This window comes from Scomber japonicus, chromosome 15 (assembly GCF_027409825.1).
Source record: "Scomber japonicus isolate fScoJap1 chromosome 15, fScoJap1.pri, whole genome shotgun sequence".
Classification (NCBI taxonomy): Eukaryota; Metazoa; Chordata; class Actinopteri; order Scombriformes; family Scombridae; genus Scomber; species Scomber japonicus.
In genome coordinates this window covers 29,138,638-29,157,311 of record NC_070592.1, presented here as the reverse complement: position 1 = coordinate 29,157,311, position 18,674 = coordinate 29,138,638, and the positions used below count along the sequence as shown (strand labels likewise).

At 39.5% G+C, this 18,674-nt stretch overlaps 3 protein-coding genes across 4 annotated transcripts in view; 2 read left to right on the top strand and 1 right to left on the bottom strand.

Moving 5' to 3' along the window:
* The window catches only part of smad10a (SMAD family member 10a), a 30,634-nt gene extending 26,219 nt beyond the window's left edge, over positions 1 to 4,415 (top strand). Inside the window, exons 14-15 of one of the 2 annotated variants that reach the window (XR_008322951.1) lie at positions 1,704 to 2,493; positions 3,063 to 4,415. The gene's annotated coding sequence lies outside the window, so the exon portion shown is untranslated. Of the gene's footprint in view, positions 1 to 1,703; positions 2,508 to 3,062 lie in introns of those variants that run through there. The other variant, XM_053333764.1, reaches the window with a different exon arrangement.
* A 1,404-nt stretch (positions 4,416 to 5,819) lies between these two features.
* On the top strand, positions 5,820 to 10,479 carry pex11b (peroxisomal biogenesis factor 11 beta). The gene is made up of 4 exons (XM_053333775.1): positions 5,820 to 6,121; positions 6,848 to 6,963; positions 7,054 to 7,255; positions 8,667 to 10,479. Exons 1-4 carry the CDS (start codon positions 6,066 to 6,068, stop codon positions 9,067 to 9,069), a joined length of 777 nt encoding a protein of 258 aa, XP_053189750.1. The 5' UTR covers positions 5,820 to 6,065; the 3' UTR covers positions 9,070 to 10,479.
* A 650-nt stretch (positions 10,480 to 11,129) lies between these two features.
* ilf2 (interleukin enhancer binding factor 2) lies at positions 11,130 to 18,441 on the bottom strand. Its single transcript, XM_053333767.1, has 15 exons — positions 18,341 to 18,441; positions 17,561 to 17,620; positions 16,486 to 16,528; positions 15,769 to 15,873; positions 15,596 to 15,673; positions 15,032 to 15,134; positions 13,909 to 13,974; positions 13,528 to 13,644; positions 13,341 to 13,419; positions 13,142 to 13,229; positions 12,970 to 13,031; positions 12,760 to 12,874; positions 12,408 to 12,498; positions 12,016 to 12,184; positions 11,130 to 11,348 (listed from the first exon to the last, which is right to left on the bottom strand). Exons 1-14 carry the CDS (start codon positions 18,343 to 18,345, stop codon positions 12,033 to 12,035), a joined length of 1,164 nt encoding a protein of 387 aa, XP_053189742.1. The 5' UTR covers positions 18,346 to 18,441; the 3' UTR covers positions 11,130 to 11,348; positions 12,016 to 12,032.
* Positions 18,442 to 18,674: the final 233 nt, after the last annotated feature.

Here is an 18,674-nt window from a genome sequence, read left to right as displayed (position 1 = left end):
AATGTCATAGTTTAATGTCAGGTTTCCTGCTTCCAACGGTCACAATGTTTAAATTGAGTCCATTTCTCTCTTTTTTAAGAGTATTACATTTACTTAGTTGAATATTTTGTGTTGAGCAAAAGTAACAAACACACAGCTGAACATGACTGAAGGTCTAAGGACAGAAATGACTCTTATCTGTTCTTAACAGCATAATGACAACATGTGGATATAGTTGGTTAAGCAGAAGACATAGATAGAAGAGACAACACACAATATAAAGGAGGTGTAAGAGTATGATAAAGCCAATAGTTAATAGAGTAGATTATAAAGTGCAAAATAACACCATTAAAGTCTCCTGTCCTGCTCTCATGTTCACTGTAAATAATAATGATAAAAGCTTTAAATGGCCTTCTGTAGCCCTACTGCCATCCCAGCCAATCATATCACTTCTTTTCTCTCTCTACATATGTTGCCTTTATTAAAAGGAGCACACTATAATCCAAGATTATTTTATCTGGATGAGAATAACTTCAGTCTGGATTAGTTGAACCATCCAATCAATTTATTTTCTTTTGTAATTGTTTCTTTATTGACACTTTGCATCCATAAAACATGGCCTTATATAATATACAGGTATTATATAGAATTATCATTAGTTCATGAACGTCTGTTTTTTTAATGAAATAGAAAGAAAAATCAAACAAACAATAAAACAAACTAAACGTGAAAAATCCAAGAAATGCATTCCTAGCTGAGATTTCAGCAGTCACACTTCCTCAAATGTAAAGTAGGTATCTTTCACAGTCTGTCTTGTTAGGACAAAACCCCGTGTGTGTGTGTGTGTGTGTGTGTGTGTGTGTGTCCACTAACAGTGTTTCTGCAGCAGAGGAACGTAGGTTTGTTACCAGAGCACAGTAAACCCTACATGTGACTCAGGCTGCTGCACACTTATGTTCTCTTCAACTGGAAAGGAATCACTTCAACTCTTTCATCGTAAGCATATTATTAGATAGACTTCTAAATAAGTGATAATAATGAATAAAAACAAGGTGATTTCAGAGTTCTAATAAACTGCTCTTGAACTGGCTGTTAGATACTAAGATGAGATCTGCTGTGTCATGGTTCAGTAGAATCAATATCACAAGCTCAAATCTTTAGAAAAAATCAGAACTGTGCTGTACTGGGAATACTGTCCCTCGATCCAGATCCAAATGTGAATAAATGCACCGATGAGTTGAGGCGAGAGGCGGAGTTTCATCCTGTCAGGAATCTGTTTGGAATCTGAGAAAACATGAGTCATCAGATTCAAGCTGCTTTACAAAGATCAGCCGTAAACATATGCATATTGGTGATTCGTGCCTTTTGTTGTCAACAGTAGATGCACCAACACTGGATTGTAAGACAGACAGATGCTATAGTTTGTCTTTAAACATAGAAAGATTCACATTGCACATATTTGATTTGGTTTTCATCCGTTGGAGATCTTTGGATGATATTCTGTGGTTCCCTCAGGTATCCGTGTAGCTCACTGAAGATAACAGACTGGTTTATAGTGATAGACAGAACTATTAACAGAGCACTCATCATACCTGAGTAGTATTATTTATTGCCTTAGTCTTGTGTGAGTGTAAAATATGACTGAGTAAGCTTGGCACTATTTTAATCTTAGCATGGACGACACAATTAGATGTCATATTTATCTGTTCTCTGCCCATATTCAGGGAAGTACAAGTGTTCGAGTAGGCGCTCTCAGATAGTAAGCAAATTCATCATCATCATCATCATCATCATCCTCATCCTCCTCACCATCATCAGATCTCTACAATCATATCACTGCAGATCATATCGGCTCCATGATGTGTCCAGAAATGCTTTGCAGTTAAAACACCTGTATGTTCCTCACTGTGTATCAAAGACTGATGGAACCATGCAGAGAAAGTTCCACACAACTCAAACCAGCCTTCAACTTCATCACAGCTGTTTGACTGGATGAAGTTTGGTACTGTCCAGTGTGTCAGAGTTAAAGACTGATGTTACTGCTGCTTCTTCATACGGGACCATCATTAAATATGCATTTATTCTTCAGTTTTTATTGGTCAGTTTATTCTTTTTTAAATGTTGTTGCATGCTGTCTGTATACAGTCTTTGCATTTTTGTGTGTTCAGCTGAATGAATTGGAAGTGTACCAACTCAACAATGTCTGTTTTTATTGAAATGAACACCCACTACACCAAGAAAACTGTTGAGGAGATTAATAGTTAAAGGAATTGTTGAGCTTATCATCATTTTCCAGAACTAGTGCTGGTTTCCTTGAGAGCTCAGCAGGGCTGGATCAGTACTCCCAGGGGCCCCTGGGACCTGAAACTCATGCTCAATCCACTAGTTGATCATTTTCCCCACAAACCTAACCACAGCACATTATGGCCTGCTAACCAATCATCAATTAAATCAATTATCAATCTATCCATTTTTATGTATATAGCGCCAAATCACAACAAAAGTCATCTTAAAGTCTGTGTAAAGTAAGAATAAATATGTGTTCTGAGTTTGACATACCACAGAAAAGTGTGTTGTTAACCACCCTGCCAAATTTGAATGATTAAAAAAATCACCAAAATATATGAAATTAGGCTTCAAAGTTGTGTAAAAATCAGCCTCTTTCTCTGCTCCAAAATGCTGTGGGAGTGCTGACCGAGTTTGTTGAAACCCCGCCCCCTACCAAGTGTCACCTGTCAATCACCACCTCTACCAGAAACATGGGCGCTAAGTCTGAGAGCTTTCTGCTGCTAACTCGGCGGCTAACTCAGCTAACTGGCTAACTGTAGACTGTAGTAGTAGTAGTGTGTGCTGAATGTATTTATGCCTCTACAGCAGCAGGGCGGGTTTATGCTAATCATGATTTTCAGACCCGCCCACTAAATCCTGAACACAGAAATCTTGAAACACAGTTTGTGAAGCCTAGCTCCACAATTCAAATCTAAATGGTTGAAATGTTTTTACACCTTTTTTAGAAATACATTTATGACCTATTTAATGTGTTTAGAAGAAAATATCTGAATTCACTTTACATGGTCTTTAAGGTACAATCATCACTTACCCAGCTATCAAATTGACACATAGAACAGTTAATCATGTTACTTATTTTACTGGAAACAGCTTTTATTTCATTCTGATTGGATGACGCTGCTGTCAGGTAGAAACCTTGTAACTCCATGTATTGTTTTGGACAAACTAGGTTTCCAATAGCAACGATAACTATCAGCATCAAAAGAATGACTCAAGCTTTGTGTCACACATCTGACAGCTCAACACACAGGACCTGCACCTGGTTTGAATGTGCTGCTGCATTATAACACACACACACACACACTCTCTCTCCTCTACACCTCCTCCACTCCCAGCCAGACAATTCACAGAAATCACATTTGGCCCAGACTCTCTGGAGGAAGATGAACAAAACAAGTCATGGTCCACTAAATAAAATAATATTTAATAAAAGCTTTTTTTTTCCCAGACAGAATTCAGTTCATCAGTGGATGGAGTTTGCTCAGACAGACATTCTACTAGAAACAGTGATAGTCAGACATCAGAGAAATCTCCTCCATCTGCTTAAAAGCTCTGAGAGAAGACTGGTTTTGTCAATCCCATTTCTTGAATATGATTGTTTGATTAAACCCACTGTTTCTACACCATCATCATACCACTCAGAGGAAATATTATAGTAATCAGTTCTGCTGTTCAGCTGCATTATTTTTCTCCACACAGCCTTACCATAGACTGTAACAGTCCATACATACACACATTACATATCTCTTCTCTGCTGCATTCTGGGTAGAATGTTGGCAGTATTTGATGTGACACACAGGGAGCTGCTTGTGCTCCAGAGAAGAACACAGAAAGCTGGATAAATATTCTGCACATGTTGAAGAGGGAGTTCAACTAGCAGACAGGGTGTGATGGAAAATGGAAAAAGTTTGTTTGTTACATATTGGGGAAAAAATTGAATTGGTACCACAATTTTCAAAAACAGGTTTGGGTTAAATATTCAAATATGTAATTTATTTATTGTCATGTCTTACAGTGTGATGTAGAGGGACAACATGTAAAACATTTCTGGACAAAGTCTGATTTCAACACATAGAAAAATCCACCAATGATCCATTTATCATTCATCACTGATCTGTTTTAATGTCCTTTGTGAATTTTGTTCAGTGTCCTAATGCTGACACAAGCAGAAAACATCTCTACATCATCCCATTCATAAAACATGACACATTTATTCTGACACTTGATATAGAAAATATGTACTAAAGAATTTCATTTGGCTAGAGTATTGTTTTTGTTTTGTTTTTTTAAATCTTGTAGTTATTTTATTGTAAATATGTGCTGCTCTTGTAATGTGGACTGTATATTCAAATAAAATAAACATGACATTGTCATATTTATACAAACTTTGTTGATGAAGTCTTGCTGCCAACTGATAACTCAAACACTATCATGCTTCACTGATAGTCTTCATCAAGTCCTCTGGGGAGGACTCTCAATTTACAGAGTCCTGTGTATGTCCCTGCAGTTTGTGTGTTATTAGTGAGATTGATGTAAACGCATATCGTTGCACCATTATGTATTTACATGTTTAGTTTTTATAGAAACAAACTGAAGACATTGACCTCATTGTGTTTCTCCTCAAACTGGACCAACACACTCACCTCATAATGATAGATGACTTATAGAGGGAGAAGAAATGAAACACTTACCTCATGCTTATCACGCATAATGACACTATATTAAAATATACCATACATATATACTGCAGGTGTTTTGGTGTCATTAGTGAAGTGTTTAAACTTTAAAGAGTGTGCTGGAAATTACAGATGATGCTTGTGTTATATATACAATGGAGCTTATGGCAGCACAATGGTTTCAATGCATTATGTATTTCATTATCAATAAAAGCTTTCCTAATGAAATATGGAGTTCAGTGTGTGATAACAGCTGAATAGATGATAGGAAGACTCACAAGTATGGCAGTTCAGTTCAGCACATGGTAATACAAAGTGAGTGTATGATGTCATCGCATCCACAGAAACGAGGTCAAAGGTCAACACCTCAACGTGAAAACTGCTTGGATGTGGATACTTTGTGTTGTCACACATACTGCTCACACAAAGCTGTTTGATTATAAGATGATGTTCATCCTGAGTACTGATTTACTGTGAGCCAGTGAACACTTCCTCCAAATCTGTTGGTTAGAGTGTGAAGAATCTTATAACACCTGTCTGCTACACACATCACCTGCACTGTATAATCACACAGTTGACCATAGTTCATGAGGGAGAATACTGAGTATGGCAATCACATAGTTTAACTGAATGTGACACTGAAGAATTATAGTCATTAAAAGACTGAAACACTGCTGAGGACAAACACCACTAGAACATGTGAAGAGGTGAGTTGGGTTCGGCTTATATTAGCACAAATTCATAACATTTAATGTAATATTTGAAACAATAAAACTTAGCAAATGATGTAACTACAGTTGTCACTTTATTGAAATATGTTTATGGAAGAGAAGCTGTTTTAAGATGTTTAATAAGGTTTCATTTTCACAGCAACATTAATGACAGTCTAACCACATTACAGTAACAATGTAGGAACATAAAATGAAACTTATTACATGATTCTATTGTACTAAAATCAATCCTGACACTGTCAAATAACCACATTAGCTGGATGAGAAAGAGCAGGATTATTTGATCCTGATAACATCATGTTAACCTGGATGAGTTGATCCACACTCAACCAGTGAGAGGCGGTAATGTTACCCAACTGCTAACACACCAGGAAGAAGAAGAAGGACAGACACGGAAGAGTTCATCCGTGTGCGAGTAAAACGAGCTAGTAAACAGACGGTTCTGTGCTAACATTCTCCTCAGAATAGTAGTTTTAAAGCACTAGCCGTCAGTTTCATTGTAGCAACATTTAGCTGCTAGTTAGCAGCTAAGAGTAGCTGACATTAACAGGCAGCAGTTTGACAGCTAACTAGCTTAGCAGCTGTGACAGGCCGACAACAACACGCTAGTATGGACTCTTGGGTTCGCTTTAACTCCCAGAGCCAAGCAAAGGACAAAATTATTAGGTAATGTTCTGACTTTTACTAACAATAACAGTTCTAATGTTTAAAGCTCATTGTAGTTGCATATGTTAATGTAGCTAAAGTAGTTAGCTAGTTAGCCAAACTGCTAGTTTAAAGTCACGTTAGACAACTGATAACAAATGTGTGTTCAAGCAGGCTGACTCTACAGAGTTAACACTTGAAAAGTTGTGAATTGATTTATTCGACATTTTACTTGTAAATATGTTTTTCAGGTCTAATGACAAGCTGAACAGACTCTAACACTGAGAGCTACACTTACTACACACTTCTTAAGTTTAAAACAATGTGCTTCCCAGAAGTTTGAGTACTTAATTAAAATTAAAATGAAAGTTATTAAATACGTTTATAGACCCAGACACATACTAACATATTAATATAATGTTACTTTGTTTCCTGCACTCAGCCTGAGTGGCACATATACAGCTGTGTTCATTTGAATCATTATTATTATATATTCCACATGATGTTATATATGTGCCACTGTGACCTGTGACCATTATAAACTGATATGATGTGTGTTTGTTGTGTTGATTTAGTTGTTAAACCACCAGACTTAAGTTTGTTTTTACTTTGTCTTACATGAATTATTGTGGATCCAGGAAAAAAAAGTGTGCACTCAGATACCTGCTTTGTGAAACAGCTCTTACTGATCATATGTTGTGTGTTGATGGTGTGTGTTGATGATGTGTGTGTGTTGTGCTGTCACAGGGCTGCTCAGTATGCCTGCACTCTGTTGGGCTACACGCTGCAGAAAGGAGGGGCAGCAGCTGAACTTCGCAAAACCATCAGTCAGCTGGAAGCACACATGAGCCTGACGAGAAAGCGTGAGTTGAACCGGATTGTTCGGCTGCTTATTTTACATCTATATTAAAAAAGTTGAGGATTTGTGGTTGATGTGTGTTTGTGCCTCACAGTGCTGCGTCTGGGAAACTCTGTGGAGGCTCTGGAGGCGGCAAAGAGGGCCATCCACCTGTCTGACAGCGTGCTGAGACTCACCCTCACCATCAGCCATCTCAACAGAGCCATGTACTTTGCCTGTGACAACGTCCTGTGGGCTGGAAAAACAGGCCTCATCTCTAAACTGGACCAGAAGAAGTGGAGTCAGAGATCTTTCAGGTGAGTGAGGGTTTGTTTTCACAGCTTTTATGTGTTTTAACACCAAGTACATCTATGTATCTCAGTCAGATAATCAGTAACCTTTTCTGTACAGTCTATATGACCTGAAGCTGATGTGACATGTTAACACAGCGTTAAACCTGACATACATATGATCAGAGCTGAGCTAGTGACTGAGCTCCTAACAGAGCCTACAGTGTGTCAGAGAAAGGGCCACATGCACAAACCATGCATTCACACAAACATCATGCATACATCATTTCCTGTACATAAACAGGTATTTTAACACAGAATGGCAGTGAGAACACTTCACTCATTGTTCAGAGCAGACACACACATGTTTTCTAAAGTGATCTGAGGCTGATGTGATGAAATGGAGATGAAGTATAAACTGAGAGATTAAATATTTTAATAAGACATTGTTTATGTTGATAATCAGCTTTAAACAGAGATTTATAAAAAGCCAATCAAAGGCACATTCATTAAAGTCATTACTTTTGTGTGATTCATTTGATCATTCTTTTAATTTACATAAGAGTTCATCATGTATTTTATTCATTTTATCCTCAGTTGTGTCACACCTTGTAATGTGGTTTTAGATATGAGCACTACAAACTATTTATTGATTACATTTCTAAGATATGACTTATGATCCATGTCATTATTAATATGGACACAATAAAGAGCCACATAGCTGTGCGTCATGTTTGCATGTGATGATAGTTGTTCTGCTGTTAGTGAACCTAGGCAGTGCATGTTTAAAAAACACAACCATGAGTACACAGCTTTATAAATGTGTATTTGTGGCTCTGTGTGTACCAGGACCCGACCCATACTGGAGTTTTGGGGCCGATACTGATAGTAAGGATTCAAAGAATGATTTTATCTATATATCTACCGCTATATAAAGAATATATACATAGATACATTTTTATTTGCAATGATTCATTAAAACACTTGTGATAAAGATCTGTAATGAAGATATTTTACCATCTGGAAATGAACTTATTTGTATAAAATGACATCAGTGCTCTGAAACAGTAAACTATACTGAGAATGTAATCATAATACATACATACATAAACTAACTATCACACATGTAACAAAAAAAGTATGTATTAAACTTAAATTAAGATAAAGGATCAAATGAATATTGGCACATATCAGACAACATATAGGCAGATACCTATATGTGATAGGTCAATATCGGCCAATAATATCGTCTGAGCAATACATCAGGCGGGCTCTAGTGTGTACATACACACAATTTTAATCATGAATCTACAGTTTGCTACATGTGACTCCTTTAGCTCCATATTAACCTCTGCTACTGTGGAAGTGTACATGTGGATCAGACTGTCTCACTTCTATGTGTGTACTGTGTGTGTGAACATGTGTTTGAACCCTGCAGGTATTACCTCTTTGCTCTGATCCTCAACCTGACTCGAGATGTGTACGAGCTCCACCTCCTCATGGAGTGTGAAGCCCGTTACAGAGCCACCAAATCACCGCTCAGCACCACCCAGCCCTCAGACGGGTTGTCCTCCCCCTCCTCACCCGCCAGCACAGCTGCTGTGGCCCTGCCCGTCATGTCTGCGTGGATGCGCAGACAGCTGCACCTGCTGGTGACGGTGCTCTACAGTAACCCTCCGCTGCTGATGGACCTGATGAAGAACAGTTGTGATATCTTCATCCCACTGGACCGGCTGGGGATTTACCCCACAGGGACAGGTTTTGTTGGGGCATGTGGCCTGGCCTCCTCTGTCCTCTCCATCCTCACCATGATCCACCCCTGGCTCAAACTCAAGCCATGAACTCAGAGACACAGAGGATGGTCAGTCTGAGGAGCCACAGCAAGGCCTCAAGTCACAACCTAACAGAGTTAACAGACTCATACTGTGAAGACTGCAGCTGCTGCTAGGATCTGCTTTTTAAATAAGTGGCAGGACCTTAACATCCTTAAAATGATCTCAATATAAGAGTCAGGGTTGATGCATGAGGAGTTACTCAGCATCACACACTGCATCCACACAGCTGATTACTGACCTGCATGTCTGCTTGACCTCAGTTCCAGCTGTGCTCCAGACTGAAGAGAGGTGTAGTGATGCAGCACAGTCTCATACTGTAACACAGCTAGACCCTGACCCAGGACCACCACTCTACACATCAATCAGCCTGCTCTCATCCTCTGAGCTCTGTGTTGGTTTCACTTCATTTAAGATCAATAACACTGAAGCAAAACCTTTGAGTTATTAGGCTCATCAGTCATCACAGCCTCAGCTAAACCAGGCTCTGTATTCTCTGCCTCTGTTGCATCTGCTCTCTAACAGGCTCATATTAGATAAGACCCACCTTTTTTTGTGTCTGGCAACCAATCAAAACAACCTGTGATAATGACCCTGAGCTTTAATCATGTTTTTTTTTGTTTGTTTGTTATAAACTTCCATGGTCCTGTGAGGTAGAGATGCAGGAACATGGTGTAGCATAGTAATGATCAAACTTGTATTTCATTTAAGGAGGAAAAGTGTTGCTGCTCTGACTTTTAACCAGCTGACATGTGGCACCAACCTCTGACCCCCACCACAGTCTGAACTCTCTCACTGTGGATCTACAGCTGTCTGAATAACACACATTCACAGACCGAAGCCTTATTAACAAGACTAGTACATCCTGACTTACTATAGAAATTTCAAAATAAGACTTCTAGCGTAAATCCTTCAGAATAAACTTGTTAAACTTACTAAAAGGACATGTTAAAGTTCTGTTGACTTGTACTAGTGCTCAAAAATAATCTATTTTGGAAGAACATAGGAATATTTTGAACTGAACAAAGTCAGTGTTTAATTTTTAAATGACAGTACTACTGAAATTACACTCAATTATATTCTAACTGCACATTCAGAGCTCTTATGCAGCTATACATCGAGCTGCTACAAACCAGCACAGGTGTAAAACATCAGCTGTGAGTTGGGGGGAGATCAGTGATGCAACATGAATCTTTTAACTACTTGTTTTTTATAGCTTTAATGTGTTTTCTCAGATTTTAGCAAATGATGTCCAAATGATTTTATGTAAGATGAGGAGAGTCTGGAGGGATCATAACATGCAGTGTGACGGCAGGAAGTTGCTGTTTGGTAATGTTACATATGTTACTTCATGCTTGTAGTAGCAGCTCTGATAATTACGAGTTCAGAGTCATGGAACTGATGTGCTGCTAATGGTAAGAAAATATCATTCTCTCATAATCATTATATATCATCAGCCTGTATGATCTTACAGGTTATTGCTTTCCCTCAGATTCTCCTGTTGAATATCAGCCGTCCTTATTCAGCGTCAGACTCATACTGATAATAGTCACTTGTCACCATTCTGCCTCTGACCTGGATTAACCTTTTCCTTACGAGGAAGACGACCTAACATGAGTTCACAATGAGTTAGTTTGATGTCAGTGTGAAGAGAGGTTGGAGTCAGAAAGAAGTTTCAGGTACACAGTTGTACTCAGTGTATGAATTGTAGATTAAGAGAGCATAAATGAGTTATATTTATATTAGAGCAAATACATATTTTCTAAATTAGAAGGTGAAATATAGCCATCACTGCCCATATCTGTACTGTTCTGACTGGACATGCTACCATAATATTACTTTAATTTTCTTTCAGTATTTGTGTCATGCATATCACTGTCAGTTAACACCTGCAGTATGTTCTAATGTGTGGATCTTTGTTCTGATCTTTGTTCTGGTCTCAACCTGTTCAGTTTAATTATGTTGTTGAGATACTGCTGCCTGCAATAAAGCACATATGTGTGACTGGACACAGTGGTCTGTTTCAGCTTTATGTTTTCATTGTGACACACAGAACAACAGCCAAGATAAATAATAAAAAAACAAACACATTTATTCAGTCACTCTGACTGTTTACAAAGGAGAGGTAAAAACTAAAAGTAAAAACATCGTAAAAATTGAAACAATGAATGGAGTCTGTCCTTCTTCTCAACACATGATGAGACCAGTGGCTGGCAGCTGGAAGCGTTTGTGTCCATGTGACATGATGAGCTGAGCTGAAGGGACTCCAATAAGCTTACTGAAGTTTACTGTGGAGAGAGCAGAGGATAATGTTAGAAATCATAAACACCATAACTCACTGAATTATCACATAATACAGAATACTTTAGTATATAGAATAGTTTAATCTAAAATTATGCTTTTCATACCAAAATACTTCCTACAGACAGTCAGTTGAGTGTACATCTTACAAGTATATCATATTCTCTTATTGTATAGTAATATGAATAATACGTATACTCTGATGATTTTGGAGTGTTTTGTGGAAAGAATCAGGAGGGTGTTTGGCTGCTGTATCCAGGTTTGCTGTCAATATGGAAGCTCTAAGTTCACAATAATAATGTCAGATAGTTTAGACATGTCTGTTCTATGGCTATAAGATGACTTCCTGAATATCAGCAGGTTGGCTTTTAAATTCATGTGCTTGCTGACCACCTGGAAGCTAACACTTTGACTGTTAACTTTCACAACAGAATGAACAAACTGCACTAAACTGGCCAATGACAGTTTATTATGTAAAAGCTCTTGAACTCAAGTCAAGATGAATGTTCATGTCTTTATGTTAATGTAGGGTTGAAATGATACTGGTAGTTGTGGAGCCGGCCTGTCTGTGGATCTGTTATCACACATATCAACAGATCCACAGACACATGTCCACTAGAACCCCAGCTGTTAGAATGTGCAGACGCCTCTGACCTCATCTGTACTCTTCATCACTCCTGTGTCTCCATGCTCTCGTCCTCCCCGTCTCCTCCCTCCTCCAGAGCTTCGTCTTCCTCCTCCTTCCTCTCTGGAGGTTTCTCGTAAGCTTTCTCTGACGGAGTGACGATCACACCGTCCCATGTAGACATCTCTGTGGCTAGATCTGCGACAGCGACCGCACAGTAAATATACATGAGGTGGACAAAATATTGGAAACAGGCCTTAGTATAAGACCACAGAATTAACTAGTATATAGAAGAGCAACCATTATCTAGGATCTATATTTTAAGCTTAAACATACAAAGACACCTAATAGTTCTGAGTGTTTGATACAGATGTTAACATCATTTAAGGCTCTGTGTCACACTGAAGAATAAGACTCTTACAGCTGGCGTCTCCCTCCAGGCCCAGGATCTTCCTGTAACCTCCGTGAGACAGAACCCTCACTAGGGTCTGAGCTGTGAAACACACCATGTCCTGCACACACACGCACACACACACACACACACACACACACACACACACACACACAAATTCATCATCATCATCATCATCAGGTTCATCAAACACTTGGAGAGCCTTCACTTATATAAATCAGACAGATGAAGTGATGGGTTTTTGAGGACCTGGTTGTCCATTTGTGTGTGATAGTAGATAGATGACATCACTGCAAACACTACACTGAGATCTAAGCTATAGCAGCTGATGAGGACATCTAAATCCCAGGATGACACCTACCTGCTGTTCCAGAGTCATGACTGTGTGGACTCTGAAGTTTCCGCTCTCACAGGGGTCGGTGATGCCCACAGAGCCAGGCAGGAAGAGACCAGCAGCCAACATCTGCAGGCAGCGCCTTTAAAAACACATCACGCAGTCCAACATAAAGCTGAGAGATAACACACAAACAGAGGATGTACAGATGTGAGACAGATGTGAGTGGGGACCCACCTGTAGGCCACGTTCAGAGACAGAGGCTGCCTGGACGGGTTGTTCATGACTGCAGAGTGACCCTGAAACACAGAGGACACCACACTCACCACTATGACCTCATCACTGATCATTCAAGGTGTGCTGTGTGGTCACATGATGTCAGGACTCGTTAGCAGGCTCATGGTCTTACCAGCAGGTCCAGGATCCAGGGTGTGAGAGGTTCAAACCCAGGGAATCGCAGCCTCAGGTCCTTCAGCAGGCGGATCAGCACTTTGACCCTGAAGATGATGGACATCAAATCATCCAATCAGATCAGAGTTCTGCATGAATCAGCTCTGGTAATGAAAGCAGCGGCCAATGAGAGTTAAAAAAAAGAGTAACTTCCTTACGTGGACTGAGAGGCGTTCTCCTCAAACCAGCGGGCGTGTCTGATGGCAGCGAGAGCGCTCTGCAGAACCTTGATATCCACTGAGGAGACAACAAAAAGTATGAGACACTGAAACCTGCAGCAGTTATAATGTGACAGTGTAGATGAGAAGAGTGCGAGTGCGTGTGTGCGTGTGTGAGAGTTCATACAGTGCAGCTCGGGGTCCAGCTTGCGCAGGTTAGGGGGGACGGTGGTGATGAGGATCTTGACGGTAGCGTCGGCTGAACTGATCTCAAAGCCCGTCTCATTGGTCAGCATAGAGAGCACTGACAGCAGCAGATACACACACACACACACACAGTCACACAGAGTCACACAGAGTCACACACAGTCACACACAGACACACACAGACACACACAGACACACACAGACACACACACACATCAGCATCACATTACATAAACTATATTACTCTTTCATTCAGACACTCCACATGTAAACCAGGTTACTGAATCAATGAGCTAGACTAACTGTGACCACAGGAGATCATCTATGACATCACTGTTTTTACTTGTCACTGTGTTATTACCTTCAGAGGGGTCCTGTGTGCGAAGAGTCTCCACTACCTTGTTGCCAAGAGCAGCCACTGCCTCCACTGTAAAAGACAAAACAACCATCAACTTTATTTGATGACATAAGGCTGTATCCTACATTACATAACATCTGGTTTAGACCATGACAATGAACAATACAGGACAGCTGTTATGCTTCTTGTTGTGTAAACAGTAGATTATAGCAGTGTAATGATGTTTGTCCTGCTGTGAGAATGCACTGTTGTCCTATCAGAGACATTCTGGTTGTGGAACACGAGGCAGAGTCTAGAATCTGGTCTTCATGGGTCCATAGAAATATGTTAGAGGAAACTCCAGGTTTCAGGTTGTTAAAGGAGTTATTGGATACTTCTCAATCAATACTTTTGACAGTTTTAGACTTTTTTATCAAGTTTTTAACAACAATTTAAATCTTTGGCTTCTTTTGTTAAAAGAAAAATGTCCATTGAAAATAAAATGGTTCAGCACTGTCTGGGAAATGTTCCTATTCCTAACCCTGCTGTTATAACTGTGTCAGTACCAGACTAACAGGAGTCAGTGACATATGGGGCTTTTCCATTATCACAGCAGTTTCACAGAGTCATGCTATGATGGCCCGCTCACGTTGAGTAGGTACTATAGTAATGGAAAAGGTTCCTGTTACCAAACCGAGTCGAGTAGTGCTAGAACCGTGTAGTGGAAAGCTCTGTGGTTGGTTTATTTGGTTGATAAGTATGGTGCAGGATAAGGGACAAAATGACCTGGTAACATGTCTTCAGAGATACCAAAAGAGCAGCTGATGCTGGGGGTTGCTAGGTTACACTCATGAGTTACCAGCATGGTCCAAATCAACAGTCAGCTTCTCATTTATGACTGCCAGCTTATCATTGGTCAGAATGGCAGCTGGCTTTAACAAGGATACACTCTGCTGTCTTTTCATCAGTCTGAATTTTGTCCCTTACCCTGCACCATAGATAACAGCTGATGTATCATCATCATCATCATATGGAAGCATGTGCACATTAGCCGCAGCTGCTTTAGACAGTCTTACAGTCTGGATTGTTATATTATTAACCTCTTCAATGTTTAAGCTGATGACATCACTTCCTACTGATCACTTACATGTTGGGAGGATCTTGAGGATTACAACCAGGTCAGCGACATTGTGTCCCGTTGTCATGGTGCCCTTCTTGTAAGAGCCCACCTGACGCACCTCCTCAATTTGCTGTGAAGAGACAGAACACTGATGTTATATTCACATTCACTAGTGATGCAACGATACATCAGCCAGATATCAGTATCGGCCGATATTCCCCTTGTTGACTAACATGAGCCTATTCATATTAGATACAATTTGCTGATGTCAGTGGTAGATGGTTATTTCTGGTCAGACTCAGACAGCTGTAGCAACAGTATCTATGGAAGTACAGAAAACTCAAATCATTAAGGAAATAATTGTATAGCAGGGATTTAGGGGATTTTGAAGCAGTTGTTTTACAAAAAGAAAAGTTATGATGGGCTGCACTACTTTAAAACTATTCAGTTATTTACTTTGTTTACAATGATTTCTTTGTTTCCCTGTGGAATAAATAACATACGTCTTAATTAGTAATACAATGAGCATCGCCCTCAGTAATCTAAACTACAATAATAAGCTCATAACACAGTGTCACAAACATGACTCACCACTTCAAAGTTGCCGGGAGCAACAATCAGGTTGTCAATGACGTTGTTGATTTTTGTAACCAGGGACAAGATAGAAGACTGAATGGAGGAAGAGAGGTTTGTGTTAGTGGATTGAAACAACACTAATGTGAATGTGAGTGTAATGTGGTCAGTGTGTGTGTGTGAGGGCTGACCTGCTCTGCTGGTGTGGGACTCAGGTCCTGGTTTCTCTTCAGCAGACACTCATTGAAGGCCGTCTCATCAGGTGCAGGCTTCACTCTGGGGAAAGCCATCTCACACTGAAAAACAACAGGATGATTTACTGCTGTCCTCTACATACTGCTAGTGTATGATGGTACATTTGTTAGAACTCCACACACACACACACACACACAGACACACACAGAGACACACACACACACACACACACACACACACACACAATCTGCTGGTTTGACCTCTCACCTTGCTGCAGTGATGGACAGGTCTGTGTACAACAGGAACCAGTGAAATCACTGTTGGGTGTGGTTACAGGTGCAGCAGAGTACATTACTGACCAAACACACAACCACACCCATCTGTGAGGCTGGATGTGGTCAGAGGTCAAACACACTGAAGTGCTTCTTTTCTTTTTCTGACCAAATGTTTATTGCTTTTGTTCATTTATAGTTTGATATGAATACAAGACACACGATATGAAATGAACTGTCACACTAATATAAACACACAACAATCAAACACACAGACATTGTGTATCTTTGTCCAGGGTGTAAACATATATATGTAAATATACATACACACAGACACACACAACAATACACATAAAATAAACAGACTAAGGCTTTCGACACCATAAAGGACAGTGATGTGATTTTCAGCCTGTTGTGTCTGTTCCTATTTTTTTTACTCACCACATAAAAATCAAATGGGATGTGTGGTACAAACGGACGGTACCTAAAACAAGGATGAAAAAAACAACAGGATTCAATTCAGTAATAATGACTGCAACAGATTATCAGATGTAAATAATGTGGTGCAACTATTGTGTACACTGAGGTAGTAGTGGGGGATATGGACGGTATCATTAAGGGTGTAACACAAAATAAGTGCTCAAGGTTCAATGTGTCACAATACTTGTTTCTGTTATTTGTAATAATATGAAAATATTAAACTTCATTTTACATTCTATAAATCATCAGAAAACTGTGAGAAAAGTCCATCACCATCACAGTATGCTGCAACACAAGCTGACATCACTAAAGAGAACCTATAATGCTCATTTCCAGCTCTGTATTTATGTACTCCACTACTAGAGTCCACCAGGTTTGCAGGATTTACAGCTGAAAACACTCCTTATTTGAAGTATAAGTCTGTCAGGCTTTAATTATGTACTCATTTTAAGACAGGTCTTATGTGGCCTAAGTGTGCACTGCTCTGCCTGTGTGATACAGTATTAAACACTGATCTGGACATGACTATGTAGGGTTTAGCTTATGAATGGCCAATGGCACACATGTATATAATCTCAGGAATGTCTACATATTACACATTTATATATTACTGATGTATTTACACAGAGATTGTTACTGTATATAGTGGAATGATCTGGATGAAGAAATCAACAAGAGTAAAAATATTACACAGTTCAAAAGGATATAAAACCTTTTTTTTTCTAACTACAGAAATAAGGATTCACATTATTGATTTGTTAGTGTTTGATTATGTAAGAGGATGAACACAGAGGTTTAGTTATGTAAGATAGATAAAAAATAGAGATAGGACTGGATAAGTATGTTGCTTCTTCTTCCTTTTCAGACATTAAATGTTTATTTACATTGCTTATTTGTTGTTCTGATTTTCATATTTATAGTTCCAAATGAAGTTTGTTTCATTTAATGGAAAATATGATTAACATTACATTGAATCCTCTGTACACTAACCCAGCTGGGCTATATATGTGAGTAGCAGGTCTGTGTCTGGACTCACCCCTGGACCAGTCCTCCACGGGACCCGAAGCGGCCTCCCCGACCCCTGCCGCGGTCCCCTCTGTACACACAAAAACATGTTGGAAATGCTCACATACATTTACTCCATAAAAATAAAAATAAGGTATGATTTCCACTGTTTCAAGCCTCCGCTGCTATGTGCCCATACACACACAAACAGACACTCTCTCTCTCTCTCTCATACACACACACACACACACACTCTCTCTCTCTCTTATATACACACACACACACTCTTATGTACACACACATACACTCTCTTATACACACACACACACTCTTATGTACACACACATACACTCTCTTATACACACACACACACACACACACACTCATTCATTCATATATATATATATATATATATACATATACATACACACACACACACTCACACACACTCACACACACACACACACACACACACACAGCTTCATTCATTCAGCTGGAGCTGCCTGGCTAGGTAATGTTAGCTGGCTAACATCAGCCAAGTGTTGTGCTGTAAACTAACTTATATCAGGGTAATATTTCCTCAACAGGTATGAAATGATACTTCTGTGATAACACAGTGGGAATAATAAGCACATACGTAGCTCCTACATGTTAGGTAACGTTCTAGCCAACAATGCATGCAGCTAGCTTCAGGTTAGGCTAACTCGCTCTAGCACATACCCGGGCTATAACGACTACAGTCAACACTTTGCTTGTATTCATCTGTTTTAAAGTAAATTATTTTATGTTAAACCAAGTGAAATATAAGTACCTCATTGCGTACGACGTTTTGGTGATTAAATGTGAAAATTAGAGGAGAAGTGTTCACCGTCCGTCAAGAAAGCACAGACCGGCTGCAGCTGCTGCTTCCGGTTCTTCTTCTTCTTAGAGATAGGTAGGCTTGACGTTGCAACGGCGTATTGCTGCCCCCTACCTATAAAAGTCCTCATTAATTCCATTTAACAATGGGAAAAATACATTCACAAATATGGCGGGGAGGGGGGCTGGTTAAAAGAAATGTATATATGTTGTTTTTACAGCTTTCAAATAAAAAAATATGTAAGGGTTAAAGAAAGTTTAAAAGTTGAGGAAAGATTTGAAGATTT